The 15,997-nt window shown below is 33.2% G+C and overlaps 1 protein-coding gene across 8 annotated transcripts in view; it reads right to left on the bottom strand.

The window, feature by feature from the left end:
* The window catches only part of MICU3 (mitochondrial calcium uptake family member 3), a 95,474-nt gene that overhangs the window by 13,703 nt on the left and 65,774 nt on the right, over nucleotides 1–15,997 (bottom strand). For 5 of the 8 annotated variants that reach the window (XM_021665098.2, XM_021665099.2, XM_012435258.2 and 2 more), the window contains 3 exons: nucleotides 10,247–10,342; nucleotides 4,396–4,496; nucleotides 3,621–3,792 (listed from right to left, as the gene is read on the bottom strand). The exons of 1 other annotated variant lie outside the window; for it this stretch is intronic. In XM_021665098.2, coding sequence (XP_021520773.1) covers nucleotides 3,621–3,792; nucleotides 4,396–4,496; nucleotides 10,247–10,342 — 369 coding nt within the window. The remainder of the gene's footprint in view (nucleotides 1–3,620; nucleotides 3,793–4,395; nucleotides 4,497–10,246; nucleotides 10,343–15,997) is intronic. 2 more of the 8 variants (XM_021665101.2, XM_064368635.1) reach the window with 1 other exon arrangement.

Here is a 15,997-nt window from a genome sequence, read left to right as displayed (position 1 = left end):
TTATACAGTATGTTAGAATATGATAATGCAATGGAAATAAAAACAGATTAAGGTAGGAAGGAATAGAGAATGCCAGGAGAGGGAGTATCATTTACATAATAGGTTATATATTATTCATATAATAGGTTATTATTTATATTTTAGGTTAGAAACGGTAGGCATCATTGAGAAATAGCATAACGAGCATGTGGATATTAAGGGAAGAACATTCTCATTAGAGAGGACAACATATACAAAACCCCCAAGAGAGAAGATGTGAGAAACTGTAGTTTCTGTGGCTGGTGCAGAGTGAGTGAGGAGGATCAGAATATAGGAAGTGAGGTCAAAGGTAATGAGGGAGCAGTGTGTGTAGGATCCACTGTAAGGATTTTGGCTTTTACTTTGAGAAGAATGGAGATCTTACTGTGGTATGATCTAAATTACAGTGAAAAGCATTTCTGTAAATGCTAAATGAAGAATGGACTGCAGGGAGGCAAAGTCGGAGGCAGAAGGATGATCTGGGAGGCAACTGCAATAATCCAGGCAGAATGGTGACTTGGGTGGTAGCAGCGCAGGTGGCTAAGAGTGGTTAAATTCTGATATGGGTATTATCAGTAGGATTTGTTGATGGGACTGATTTTATGTAGAATGTGAAAAGAGGGAGTCCAAAATTTTGGCCACAAGAATTAAGAAGAATGGAGTTTCTATGAACTGAAACAGAGTAGATGGTTTGTGGAACACGTTTTATGGGAATGATCAGAAGTTCAGGTTTGCAACCATTAAGTCTAAGATATCTACTGGATCTTCAAGTGGAGATGCTGACTAGGCAGTACAGTGTAAAAGCCTGAAATTCGGGGGAGAAGTTTAAGCTGGAGACAATGCGAAAGTTTATACACTAAGGACTACTAACCAGTAGTCCTGCCTGCACCCTTGACTGCTATATTCACATATCCAACTTGCCTGCTTAATTCTTCATTTAGATATCTATTTAAAATCTCAAATATAACTGGTCCCTAATAAAACTCTTGATTCTCTCCTAACCCTAAATTCATGGTTGTGCTTAGCTCAGCAAATGGCACTGGTTCAGCTTATGGTTCAAGCCAAAGCCCTAGGAGTTCACAGTTCATCTTTTTCCCTTATACTGAATTATAATCCATGAACAGGTACTATCAACTCTACTTTTTAAATGATCCGATCAATATCTGACCCCTTTTCCCTGCTCTTACCCTGGTCCAAGCCATGCTTATCTATTGCCTGGGCACCGATAGCAGTACCTTAAGCTGTCTATTCCTTTCAAAGGCAGGCCACCTAAAATCTATTCTGTTACGTAGCAGCCAAGATATCTTTTGAAACATGAATCAGATTTTATCTGGCGCATGAATTAGACCACATCTGAGTGCCATAGTTGGTTGTCAATACTTGCTGAATAAATATTTTTTGAATGAGCATCATGCCTATGCTCTAAAGCAAGGTGCACAAGCTTTTTCTCTAAAGGGCCAGAGAGTAAATATTTTCATTTTTGCTGACTACATGGTCTCTGTTGCCTCAACTTTACCATCATGGTACAAAAATAGTTGCAGACAATATATTAAATGAATGAGCATGGCTGTGTTACAATACAATTTTACTTACAAAAATAGGAAGTGAGGCAGTTTGCTGACTTCCTGCTTTAAAGTTTAAGTACTATAGTGGCTTCTCATTACTCTTAGAGTCACTATTCGAATAAAATCTAAACTTCTTACCTTAGCCTACAGAGTCATAAGATTTGACCCGTATCTACCTCTCCTTACTCATCTCCTCCAATTTTCCTGTCCACTTACTTTATCTTTTGGCATTTTCTCAAATAAACTAAGCTTCTCTGTCCTCAGGTCCTTGGTATTTGCTGTTACCTCTGCCTGGAAGACTCTTTACCCAGAACTTTCCATAGCTTATTCCTCACAAAAGCTACCTCTTAACTCTTCAGCAAAGCTCTTCCTGACAGTCTACCTTCTTTTCCAGTCCCCATGACTCTTGCTCTCTTTCATAACATTTATCAGTATCTGGAAGTATGTCATTTTTTCACTTGTTTATTGTGTCTCTCCACTAAGATATACTTCCACGAGAGAAGGATTTTGCTTATGTTGCCACTTTAACCCCAGTGGTTAGAATAAAGCCAAGTAAATAGTAGATGCTCAATAAATATCTGCTATGTAAACAAATGAAAATGAAAGTAATTTAAAAATCTAAAGTGCTATTCAAATATTAGTAGCTATTATTCTTCTGGAGAGAAGGAGATGAGATGGAAGGAAGGGAAAGAGTTGAGTAGGTGGAAGGAAGGGAAAGACATAAGTAGAGCGTGGAAAGAATATCACAGGCTTAGAAAGCCTTGGATATGAATTCTTAACAAGTGCCTAAGTACCTGAAAGCCTCAGCTTCTCCTGTTCTAAAAGAAAGATGTCAAAAAAAGCTGTCAAGCCTGGAAGGTTACTCTGAGGATCGATGAGGTAATGTAGAAAAAATCAATCAACGAGAGTCAATTCATTCTGGTTCATGCGCAAATTTGTCCTTTTCTACAGTAATCATTTGTGGTGCTTCAGATACTTCTAGAAATTAGAAGTTTTCAGAAACTGTATATAACTTAAAGAAACTTAACTTTTTAAGTTACAGATTTTAATACTTCCATTTAGTAAAAGCAAAAAAAAAAAAAAAAAAAAAATGCAGATTCAAGGCCCTAAGTAATACCCCAGTAGCTGAAAAATTGCACTACTAGGACAGTACAATTTTCAATATTTATTTTTAGGGAAGTACCTATGAATTGGAAAGATTCAGTTTAACATGGAAACAGATAAAAAGTACTCTAATTTGGAGATAATGTAAACTAATTGCCAAATGCATCAAGTCCTTTTATTTTTTTCATTCCTTAGGGGACATGGAGAATTGTTAACATTGTCACAGTGTATCCATTCTAAACAAAGTCAAACTACTTGCAAGTTTTTCTTGGATGATTAACCTGATCCTTGTATAAACACAAATAGAAGGCAATATATCTAAAACATCCCATGCTTGTAACAATAGTTCTATTTGGTTGCAATGAAGCATTCAACTACCACTAGATAATGCAACTGTTCAGAAGTGCTGACAACACATTTGTTACTAAACAAATAGACAATCAGTTGTCCCAGGTTCTTAACCATTCATGCCATCCAAACTCTTTGAAAAACTTCACTTTAGCCGATGATAAGATCACTCACTCATCAAAGGTGGTCTTCAAATGACCTTTTATTAAGGGTGTTATGGAAAGGAATAGAGTGTGACAGAAATGATGTCAACATAAACTTTTTTATGTGGTGATGTTTTGGTAGTAGTCAAAGCATATAGCTAAGTGGAATTCTCCTGAAAAATAATATTGCTAATTTGAATAAAACAATTGCTAACAGCCTAAAGGATTTTCGAAATACCTAAGAAAAATGTAGATATCTACCCAGAATTTACAATTAATTCATTTATTAAAATGTAGCCAGGGCACTTAGGACACAGAATGAAATACATCTAAGAGATTTTTTAATCCACAGAGAAGCAAAAGAACTAACAAAAGGCAGTGTGTTTTATAGGCACATATTACAAAACAGTAACATAACCAATTAAATATAAAGATTAGATACCTTTTCTTCAGGTATACTGTAACGCACATTTTCTAAAAATACTGATGTATTTTCCACATTTGTATATCGTAAAAGAATATGAGCAAAATCTTCTTCACTGATGGTATTCATTCCATTAGAGTAGGAAAGGAATTCTATTTCTAGAACTTCTGTTTGGAGATTATCCATGAATCTATGACAAAAATGTAATAAAGAATGAAAAAGATAAATGGAGAGTAATGGTAACAGGAGATGATCAAATACTCACTGTCCCAGAAAAGGTTACATGAAAATGATTGTATGATGACACAAAGATTAATAAATGTTTCTCCCTGTAAATGAGAATGAAAAGAGCACACGATTTGTGAGGCTTTACCACTTAATGACTGCAGCACCTGGGGCAAATAACCTAGCTTTTCAGGGGTTTAGTTTCCTCATCTATAACATGAGGATAACAAAAGTAACTTCCGGAGTAGCAATGATACTTAAACTACTTGTTATTATCACCGTGGCTTATTGAAACTAAGAAATAGGCAACATACTTTCTTTTCAATATATAGGAGATAACAATCAATCTAGAGATCTGGAATTTAAAAAAATCATTCAGTAACTTCCTGTTATAATTATCAATATAACCACTGGTATGTAGGTACTGATAAATGTGAGTATTTATTATAAAGAGTATCTTATTTAAGATTAAAGTAACAAAGAGATATTGCTGTACTGACAATTTCTAAAGAGCCTTCTGACTTCAGTATGCTAATAATTTTTAAGAAAAATATAAAAATAAGCTCACCTATAAAAATCTTCAAAGTTGAGCTCAGCTTTTCCTTTCTTTCCAAAAAAGTGTACAAGAAGTGTAGTATCTGTTACTAAACTTGTGATGTCATCAGCACGCTTAAAAAAAAATCACAATTTAAAAGTTAGCTTCAATAAAAGAAACAGAATAAGGATATCCAATATCTCTCAAAGGATTTTGTTATCAACATATAAGCATCAAGAATGTAAATATATTAATATTGGAATGAAAAACCCAGGCATATTAATACATGCAATTGTAGTTAAAGCTCACACTTTAATAATAGAATTTTGAATGAAACTGATCTTTGTACTGAAAACTTTTTAGATATGATTTAAGAATTGTTTAATCTCAAATTATGCATATAAGATTCTATCTTTTAAATTATCTAAAATAACTGAAATCGTTTAGTGAGCATCTATTCTATTTTTATTTAAGTAATTTAGTTTGGATTTTCCTAACCTGAAAAATATATATTTTTAAATGATGTTCAAAAGAGATAAACTCTTCAGATATATTGACAATATGGGGCTGACTTAAGAATGGTCCAAGATTCACAAAACAGCTTCCTTTAACCATTATATTCCATAATTATGATACTTTAAATGGATACTGTATTTGGAAAGAGAAAAACTAAAGTAATAATATGATGTCGAAATTTATATTATCTATAATTTTTCAAAGTCTTACATAACTTGTCAAATGGATAAAAAATTAATTCCAGATGATTTTTCCTTTCCCACTCAAGTTAATAAACTAAGTTCCAAGTATTTTCTTAAAACTGCTTGTTTATAGTCCTTATAAAGTATAATGGCCTATGAAAATCATCCACCTTCCTTTAATGTAGCGTTATAGATCTTCCTTTTCTTTCCTTCCCTTCCTTCCTTCTTCAGTTGGCCATTAAATCATCTCATAAACTCAGGTTCAAAAAGCATAAAATTCAAAGGATTGTTAACTCTCCTATAAATCATCCTAGGAAATGCGGAAAAAAAAAGAATTTAAATAATACTATTTTTTATTCAAGAAAAATAGCTGTAGATAGGTACACAGTTTTATTACTTCTTGTCTAGAATCCTGATAGTACTCCATAGGAAACATAAGACAGAAAACAAATACTTCTCTACAAAGGATCAGTCTTCTGTGGTTGTTGATCAAAAATCTCATTCACCCATCTTCCATACACTAAATTTTCATATTCCCTTGATTCCTCACAGCTCTCTTCCAAATGTTTCATAAAGATAATGATTTTATCTTTCATAACATTTGTTGAATCTTTATTTCCTTTCTCCATGGACCAAACTTCTCTTTTAATGAATAACATGGAGTAACAGGGATCACATCTGATTTCCCCTCCACATGCCCCCTTTTAATGCATTAAAATCTTTTTCTAAAGTGACTAAGTATTCACATCTCTCTTAAAAACTCCAGCATGTAGGGTATATATAAATTATCTAAAATTGTTGACATTCTTTAGTAATCATCTAAATATTCTATTTATATTTAAGTAATTTAGTTTAGATTTTCCTAATCATTTCCAGCATATAACCTTATCATTGGTTTGGTAGATCTCTACAACTACTTCTCAGTTTATTTTGCTGAGAAATCCCAAGTATTCTCTGTAGCTGGGATACCTGAGAAGTTCTCTATAATATAACCAACTTATTTGAGGATCTGATAGTGGTTTGGTCTGTTTGCTGGGAGAAAAAAAATACAGCCAGGTAGCCAAGTGTCACATACTATGTTTTAAATGCATTTACTTGAACAAGCTTCTTATGAAAGTTGAGGAATATTAGTGGTGCCAGCCATGTGGGCTCCGTAAGTGAGGGGAGACTAGTATAACTGGAGTAGCTCTCAAAGGCATTACTTTCCCCAGGAGCTTTAAGTTGAAGAGAGAACAAGATTTAAAATTAGAGACCTGGGTCATTAACTTTTCTTTCTTTCTTTCTTTTTTTACCTTGAGCTTTCTTATCTATAAAATGGGAATAATCCTAACCACAACAACCGTTTTGAGGATAAAGTTAAAATATAAGCAAACAAATGTTCTTATTAGTAGTCGTAAGATGCAAATAACTTTTGGGAAAAAAGAAATCTGACATTAATATAGACACTCTTTTTGTGATTTAACAGAGTCTAGCTTAATATGTTTATTATCTTATTATCAGCTTAAATTACTAGTAGGAGGAAGTATGTCAGAGGTGATTCCATGCCTGAGTGCGGCATGAGAATAGAGGCTCTCGCCTCTATCTGGAAGCTAGAGGAATGGGATGGGAGGAAAGGAGACAGAGTGGGATCCGAAGGGGGAAATGTTGTTTTTGAAAAAGTTACTTACTTCACAAATAGGCAGTATTGTGGTGAGCAAATAGGATGAATTCAAGAGTCAGATAGCTGGCTTTCAGACACTTCTCATTATTTAAGTGACCTCAAAGAAGTTCATCTATCTTAAGGAATAATAATAGTATCTATCCTAAAGGTTGTGGTAAGGATTAGATAACACATTTAAGTCATTTAGCCCTGTGACTAGGGTACTGCAAATGCTCAGTAAAGTATTAGCTGTTATTATGTATTTTTGTCAAATATATTTCAGGACACTGAAAAGGGACTAGACAAGACAGAAAAGATAATAATATTCAATCTTAATAAAAAAAGATTTTTACATTGTTCACTCTTATTTTTTGCTGTTGAAAGTACATATTATATACATCTGAAGAAAAAAAAGTCTTAAAATGAGTGGCTACAGGAACACCAAAAGTTAGTGAATTCAGATAACATAATTAAGGAATGTTTTCTTACACTGTGGGATGTCCTTTTCAAGACACAGTATACTAATATGAGATGGCTTTATCTTATTCGGGTTTTAAATAATGACCTCATTCAGCCAGTTTTTCTCATGCCCACTGAGCAGAGCAGATCTTCACTTAACAGTCTTTCAGCGTCAAAATCTTATGAGATGTATGTTGCATTTATCCAGATAATCCAGATCCAATGAGGCATAAGTAACATGACATCAGAGAAAAAAAATTGGAAAATGAAAACAGGGAAAACTTTTCCCCCATTTAGTGAAACAGAGTACTGCTCAGTCACTGAAAACCATACCAGTGTCCTTGGTGTTCTAACAGTGTTATATAACAAATCACTCAAGGATTGAGACAAAAATAGAGACTTTATCCCTGTGATTCTTGTGCTCATTGTTAAAATGAATTCAGGTGTTTTCATAACAAAGGGAGAAAAAGCCACAATAGAACCCCATGGGCCATTTATACAAAAGCCATTATCTTACTTTGATTAACAATTATTTAAAATGATTTCATCAATAATAAAATAAACTTGCATGAAACATATCAAACTATTAAAGGGTTTAAAATATTCTTTTAACATATTTTTATTGATTATAATGTGATAATAACTCTATGAGGTATCCAAGGGCTGGAGGAAATCTTCAAGCTTTTGAGTTTGTTAATAAAGTTTTTGAATAATCGACTGAAATTTACTAAGAATATGTAATTTAAAGCAAATTTAAAGCAAAATTTTAATTTAATCTGTAGAACTCAAAATAGCATTTATAATGTTGACACTGACAGAATGTATTCAACAGCTGCATAATATACTGCACTAAGAATTTATTATATATGATTTTGGTTAGAAAGTGGTCTTAACGGTGATATTCAAATTTTCATTATATGGTTTCACAATTGGAGACACAGAGTTTTACTGTAATTTCAAAAATCTATGGCTAGAAACAGCTCCAGACTAGAATGTGAAAGGCTAATATCCAGTTTCCCTATAATATTTACAGATTTTATCTCAATAATTACATATTAAATAAATAACAAAGAAATATAATTACCAAATAGATTTCCAAGCCTTGTTTCTGAACCAAATTGAATCCTGAAATGCTAATACTATAAACAATTCTATATTCCACTGGTATTCACAATAACCTATAAGGATTTATAATTACTTGTAACTGAACTGTAGTTAATTCTCAATTATTCTAATGTGGGAGGGTAGTAACAGATAATCCCCAAGTAATTATTTTATTTTGGAACATGATATAAGTTTTCTTTTCTTCTTTTACCCCTCTTTCTTCTCTCCATCAGAGATTTACTTTCATGAAATTTGACTCAATTCATTCATTAATTTAGCAGCTTAGGATCATAGTGTGGATTAATTACAGCCAAAAGTGTGCTGGCAAACGGAGTTATCCAGAAAAAAGAAAAGACTGATTTGTAATGTTGGCCAGTTTCTGTGGTATTTATACTCCTATCACTGCCACTTTCAAGTACCAAAGGGGTGTCACAGAATGTTGAGTTGGGAAGAGGTTTCCAGAATTAATTAGCTTTGGGAAGCTGTAAAGGCCCACCAGCTCCAGCCTATCTACAATAGAACCATATACATTTTCCAAAGATCTTACACAAATCATATAATTTTCTGAGTACACAGGACCTGACTGGTCTTCTATTAAACTTCCCAAGATTTAAATTAAATTCAACATCGAATTAGCAGATTTTGTCTAACTGAAAATGTCTACTAGAGTTAAATGGAATTAAGACGGTTGGAGGCTGGCAGGTGGATACTCTAGTATGGGGGAGAGACAACAATGATAGGACTTGATTTGATGCCTGGAAGCTAGGTCACAGTTGACTTGCAGGGACTCTTAAGAGGTAATGTTCCTAGTTGCTCTTATTTTTAAGCACTGACTATTATAATGTACTTACATAAATGATTACACAATAAAGTGCTTCTAAAATATCTGTAAATGGAACATCTGCCACTTCATACCTAAACATGGCTGATATTCAAAAGGGATATCAGAGACATATTAAACATAAGACAAAATACTTTATTTATTTGCTTTGGGACTTTAAAATTTAACAAGGGAAACAAAATTAACATTTTCAAGTATTTGCCCTAGTCTAGACACATCAATAGAGTAACACTATATATATGGATAATAGAAGTCACAACTGTAACTAGTTTAGTTCTCTAGATACTTTTAGGTGTAACTTTTAAAAGTTAAATTTAAAGTTTAGAAAAAGAAATGAGAAGGCCACTTTGAAAAGAGAGAGAGAATGAAAAATAAATCTCAGTATTTATTGAAAAGTTTTTTTCTGGTAAGACTGCTAAGCTGCCTCTAATAAAGTTCTTAGGAAAAATTCTTAATAAGAAATACAAAACAGTGTTTCTAAGATACAGCCCATCTTTAAAAACTAGAAATCCCTATTGACAATGGCATAAGAATGGGATAATGGAAGCAGTCCACTCCAATGCAGCAGTTAAGATGCAGCTTTGTATCAAATTCAAAAACAGCAATAAAACTAAATAAGGTTGGTCTGCTTTTTATTTTCACTATGCACTGGCAATCTTAATGTCAAGGTAAAATATTCCTCCCTTCCTCGACTGACTGTTCCTACCATACCTTCTCACCTTTCCATACCTCTAGCCCTTGGTAAGCCACTCACTATTAATATTAGGAAATTTGTTTAAATCTAACATAACTTTGAAGAGTCAGGTATCTTTTTCTGGGAGAAACATTTCAGCATTTCATGTAACATGGTAAATTGTAAACTTAAAAGATTCAGTGAAACTTTAAAATATATATATATGTGTGTATATATAATTTCTAGAAAGTAATCCTTAAGTAAAAAGAAATAGCATTTCCTTTTAATTAAGTTGAACTGTCAAAGCTGAGGTATTCAAATACAGTTTATATATAGTAATTATTGCTGTACTAAAAAATGGAAAATGTAACATACATTTTGGGTTTCATCACTATGACTCTAAAATGAAATAAGGACTAGATTAACAAAATGGCAAATAGTACAAGGACCTTGTTGAGGTTTAATTATACCTCTGCGAGGTCTGAAAAGAGTGCTTGGCTTGTGTTACGTCTCAGTGTATCCCAATAGCTTCTGGAGACAAGTTCTTCAGCATCTGTTTTAATTACCTGTAGAAGTTTTAAGAAGCAAAACTGAAATCTGAAGAATAGTCACAAAGAATAATTTATACACTTTATATCTAACCAACCTTGAAAAGAAAACACATTAGCTTACCTTTTTTTGTTTTGTTTTGTTTTCTACTGTGCACAACAGTATTGTATTACGCTGCTGGTAACTCACGTACTTGCAAAGGTGTAATGGTATATAACCACTATTTCTAAGTACAATGTAGCTTTGTCGAAAAGAATCAAATTCTGCGATCCCTCCCTCTGCCCTTCTACTGAAAGGTGTATAACTTCTAAGAAAGAGTGAAAAAAATTCTATTCGCACCTGTGTGAAGTAAATTTGTTTGGGAAAATTTTGGTAACTTTATAGCAACCTATTAAAAGATAAATTATTGTTGGCTATCATACATCTTGCGAGTGTATCAAAGATTCAACTCTCCATACTTTTGACAAACAAAGTTTAAATTGATCGAAAACTTGTCAAAAAGAATCAGAGCTGTTTTAAGTCAAAGCACTCAAAGCCACTTGAGATTTGGTAGGTATGTCTATTGTGAATGGTTAAGATACTTCTTACTCTTATTACAAGGACAGGATACTAAATTCTATCTGATAATAGAAGGAGATACCAAGAAGTGTAGATTAAGAAGTGTAGTCTAATCACCCTAGAAGATGTCAAACTGCAAGCCTAACTTGGATCCCCATAAACAAAAATAATTAAACACGGTTTCTGTCAGGACTAATCAGGGAAGATTTCACAGGTTCTCGGGTGGTCTTTTGGTTAATGTGAGATGAAAATGCTGCATTGGGTACTCAAAAATGACTGGATGATAAGAGAACTTCTCTTTCTTTCATTTTGCGTTAATCTTTAAAAGTCCAGTGCTACTAATAAAATTACATGCATCTAGGAATTACATCAAAGATATCCTAAGTTTTAATTCACTATTATTAACTAGAAACACTGCCCTCTGCTTATGTTTTAATAAAATCTTAATGTTAATAAAGCATTATTTAGCAGGAACCCTTTACATAACATAGACATAAATATTACCATAACTATAAATGTAGCAAACTGACAGAGAATCTGCATCACTCCCTTTAATAATTATATAAGCTTTAACTAAGCATATAATTATAAACTAAACAGGTAAAACTAGCTAAATATACAACTAATACAGTTCATTTTCTTTTAAATAGGTATGGAATAATCTCAATAAATAATAGCTAGATTAAATGCTTAGTCTGATGGATGACTTTTAAAACTGCATCTCAGAAGGTTAGTATGTGATAAAGAAAGGGATCGTTAAACCCACCAAAGTAGAAAATAAGGCTAACTGGGCACTATTAGGAGAGTAATAGGAATGATTCACTTTGTGAAGCCATGCCTCGTCCTTACTTCCAAACACTGTCCACTCTCTCTCTCTCTCTCTCTCTCTCTCACACATACACACACACACACAAATATATTTACAACATATTAAGAGAGAAAATTAGTTTAACCAACCATATATTTTGTGGGCAAGAAAAAGAAGTAACTATATTAAAATATATTAATTATCTCCAAATGATGGGGTTAGGATATTTTAAATTTTCTTCTTTTTGATTTCCCATATTTGAAAATATTTTCAAAATGTGTATTTATCTATCAGGATAATATACAACTTTTTAAATTTAAAAACTCTTATTTAGCCGCTGCAGAAAGCTTTCCAGTTCATCATTTAGCCTCAGGGATTTATGCTAGAATATACTACTGAATTGCTGTAACTGGATATATTTGTTTTTGTTTTATCTTACATCATTTTAAAAATAATTATAAAGTTTCTGAGGGCAGAAACAATATCCTTACAGCAACTACTGCTGCAGGAAAAAATAGCTAATAAATCGGTGATATACCTAGCACACTCGCTGATTCCTATAGATGTATCTGTTCTGGAGATAGTTTTAAATTTTTTAATCAAAAATTTGAATGATGAAATTAAGAGTAAATTCTCAGAAATGCAAACTAGTAGGTAGTTTTATCACCAAGAAAATATAATATAATGAGGATATTTTACATAAACTTAAAGTAGCAATGAAAATCAGACTAGATTTTAACAGCAAGAAATGCAAAGCAAATAAAACCAGAACATATCTATTCATACAGGCTAAGTAAGGAAAGGCTGATACAGAAAAATGCCCAGGTGTAACTGGGCACTGTGAAGGCTGTGAAACAGATAACTATGATGCTTTGATATGTAACTAGTAGGCGAATTTGCAAAGACTTCCTGAAGTTTTCTTGGTTATCTTTGTTTGCTATCTGAGCTACTGGCCCCTTTACCAGATGTCATGTTAAGTGTGTCGACATTCACTGAAAGAGGTAAAAGAATAAACAGATAGGTAGCCCAGAACTTCACAAATGAATGGCACAGGCAAAACGATGTCCTGGATGTAGTGTGCCCTGAAAGTCTGACACATTTTCTGCTTAAGTTCAGAGTCTATCATTGACAGAACTTCCTTAAACTTTGTAGTTTTGGTCTAAATTTCCCGATGCCTTTTTGTCTGAGCCAAAGCAAGACCCCGTTCAAGGCATTCCAGGATACATATGACTGAAAGGAAGGGAGGAAGGAAGGAAGAAAGGAAGGAAGGAAATAAAAAAGGGAGGGAGGAAGCAAAGAAGGAAATAGAGAAGGAAGAAAGGAAGGAAAAAGGAAGTTAGGAGGAAAGAAGACTGATTTAGAGATGGTTAATATATCACTGTGGTAAGCAGAATAATGGCTCCCTAAAGTTGCCCATGTTCAGACATGCAAATACCCTGTCTGAATAAATGGTCTGAGAAGGTATATTCAGAGATTAAACAAACTAGGGGAAAAATAAAATAACAGCTCATAGGAACAGACAGTAAACTGTCTTTGCTATTAGTGATATTTGAACACAGACACACACACATGCGTGCACACACACACATGCAAATTAAAACTATATAATTCGTGTCACTATGACAACCAAGGCCCTAAAAACTGTAATCTGAGACCTATTTAAAGTTACATGGGACTTCACCCTAGGTATGTCATAGGAAAAAAAGAAAAAGAAAACTAAACACAATCCTCTCAGGAAGAACATACCCATAATCTAGTCCTTAAAGAATCCGAACAGAGACATTCTAACAAATGTATGCTCACAACGCAAAATTGCTAAAGACATAAGAACATAAGCTACCCTAAGTGAGACCCAGCAGAAACAAACAGAACCAGATGTTCAGACTTTTAATATTGAAATGATTAGACATGGAATACAAAATAAGTCTGATAACTTTAAAAAGTATGAAGCTAGATTTGAAACGATTATTCAGGAAAAAAAAAGACTATCAGAAATTATTATACTCTTAGAAAAATAGCCAAATAAAAGTCTTCGAGCCAGGCGCGGTGGCTCACGCCTGTAATCCCAGCACTTTGGGAGGCCGAGGCGGGTGGATCACGAGGTCAAGAGATCGGGACCATCCTGATCAACATGGTGAAACCCCGTCTCTACTAAAAATACAAAAAATTAGCTGGGCATGGTGGCACGTGCCTGTAGTCCCAGCTACTCAGGAGGCTGAGGCAGGAGAATTGCCTGAACCCAGGAGGCGGAGGTTGTGGTGAGCCGAGATCGCGCCATTGCACTCCAGCCTGGGTAATGAGCAAAACTCCGTCTCAAAAAAAAAAAAAAAAAGTCTTCGAAATTTAGCCACTGAAATTTAATATCAGATTATATATCTCTGGTAGAATTAATGGACTAGAAGATAAATATGAAGAATTATACAGAATGCAGCATGAAAAGTTAAAAATATGGCAAAAACTATAAAAGAGAAATTAAGAGGCATAGAAGAATGAGTATCTTTTTAATATTTGGTGTAATGAGCAGGAAGTATGCATACAGCACTACTGCTGCATATTGAAGTACCATGTTGTTTTGAGAAAGAACACGTGTATGATGGTTTGTGTTGCAAGCTGAACTAGCCACTTTTTTCATGAGATACCACTTTGAACAACTAATAGATAAACCATGTTATTCAGACTTCAGTATCTGGTAGACATGTTTTTAGAAAATGAACCGATTGAGCCTGTTACCTCAAAATAAACAACTGCCAGTATTTATTGCCAAAATAACATGTTGCAACAGATTGAATGCAAAAACAGCTATGAGAAACCAGCTGTCTTCTACTAAGCCAGACATTAAAGAGATTTGCAAAAAATGTAAAACAATACCACTCTCCTCCCTGCATTTTTGAAGTCACTTTTCCTAAATTGTTTATGTTAACATATACTGACTTTTTAAATTATTGTTTTAAAATAGACTAATATTTTTAAATTCTCAGTTTTAACTTCTCATAATGGTGAATATATAATATATAACCTATGTAAACAAAATCTCTTTTGGATCCTCAACAACTTTCAACAATGTAATGGGATCACAAGACCGCAATGCTTGAACGCCACTGTTTACAGCAAAAAAAATGGACTACATACAACACAAATGAAATACAAAATCATGGTTTTGAGCCAAAGAAACAAGAGACAGAAACAGTCATATAAAATGATTCCAGTTATATAAAGTACAAAAAGGGGTAAAACTAAACTACATTTTTAGGATCCCTAAGTAGTTGATAAAACCACAGAACAAAGCAAATAAGTGATTTACATAAAAGTCATGATTGTGTTTATCTTTTGAAGGACACTGAGGGATTACGAATGGGGACACATATGAAGGGGATTCATGGTATATGGCAGTATTTTATTTCTTGATCTATATGATGGTTATAATTTTATTTTTATTGTATATTTACATTTTAATTATAGAAAATTCCTGAACTAAAATATATTTTAAAACTCAGAGAAAACTTCGTCATCACTACAGGAAAAAACAAAGTAGTACAAAACATTAAAATAGAGGTAGGTAGTGTATTTATTTTGATAACTAAAAGAGATTTTAGGGCAAAACACATTTCTAGAGATCTAGGGATAGCATATAATAGAAGATTCAATTCACTAAGACAATATAAATAATCTATAATCTTATACAGGTAACAACAATTCAAAATATATAAAATTAAGAAAATTCTAAGTAGAAGTTAGCAAATCCATTATGATGTGTAATTTAACATACTAGTTGAAAAATCAAGCAGACAAAAACATTAGTAATGACAGAGAAGATTTAAAACACATCACTAACATGCTTGGTAATAGATATTAGTATATATTACAACCCCATACCCCAAATTGGAGAATACACATTCTTTTCAAATACAGATCATTTAGGAATATCAATACTGTTTTAGTCCATTAAAAAGTCTCAATATACATCAAATACTTGGTATAAAAACTGGTATATTTTCTGTCGGCAATGAAACTAGGAGAATTCAGAACAATCTTTTTAAAAATCCTGTAATGCATGCCAAACTCAAATCTACTTGACTTTTGGCATTATTTATCCATTTCAATGTTTGTACTTCTTTTCATCACTGTGCAATGATGAAATTAAGAGTTGGCCATATGAGAAATATGAAAAGAATCAGGGTTATTTGGAACAGAAAAGGTTATAAGGCAACAGCTATCTTCATCAATACGAAGGTGTATGCTCACTCTTACAGTGTAGCAGGAAACAATGTGATGGAAAATAGGCAGACTCTACTGTAAGAGTGATTAA

The sequence above is a fragment of the Aotus nancymaae genome, unplaced genomic scaffold, assembly GCF_030222135.1.
Source record: "Aotus nancymaae isolate 86718 unplaced genomic scaffold, 86718_ANA_hifiasm-v0.15.2.pri h1tg000079l, whole genome shotgun sequence".
NCBI classification, from domain to species: domain Eukaryota; kingdom Metazoa; phylum Chordata; class Mammalia; order Primates; family Aotidae; genus Aotus; species Aotus nancymaae.
This window is presented reverse-complemented; position numbering and strand designations above follow the sequence as displayed.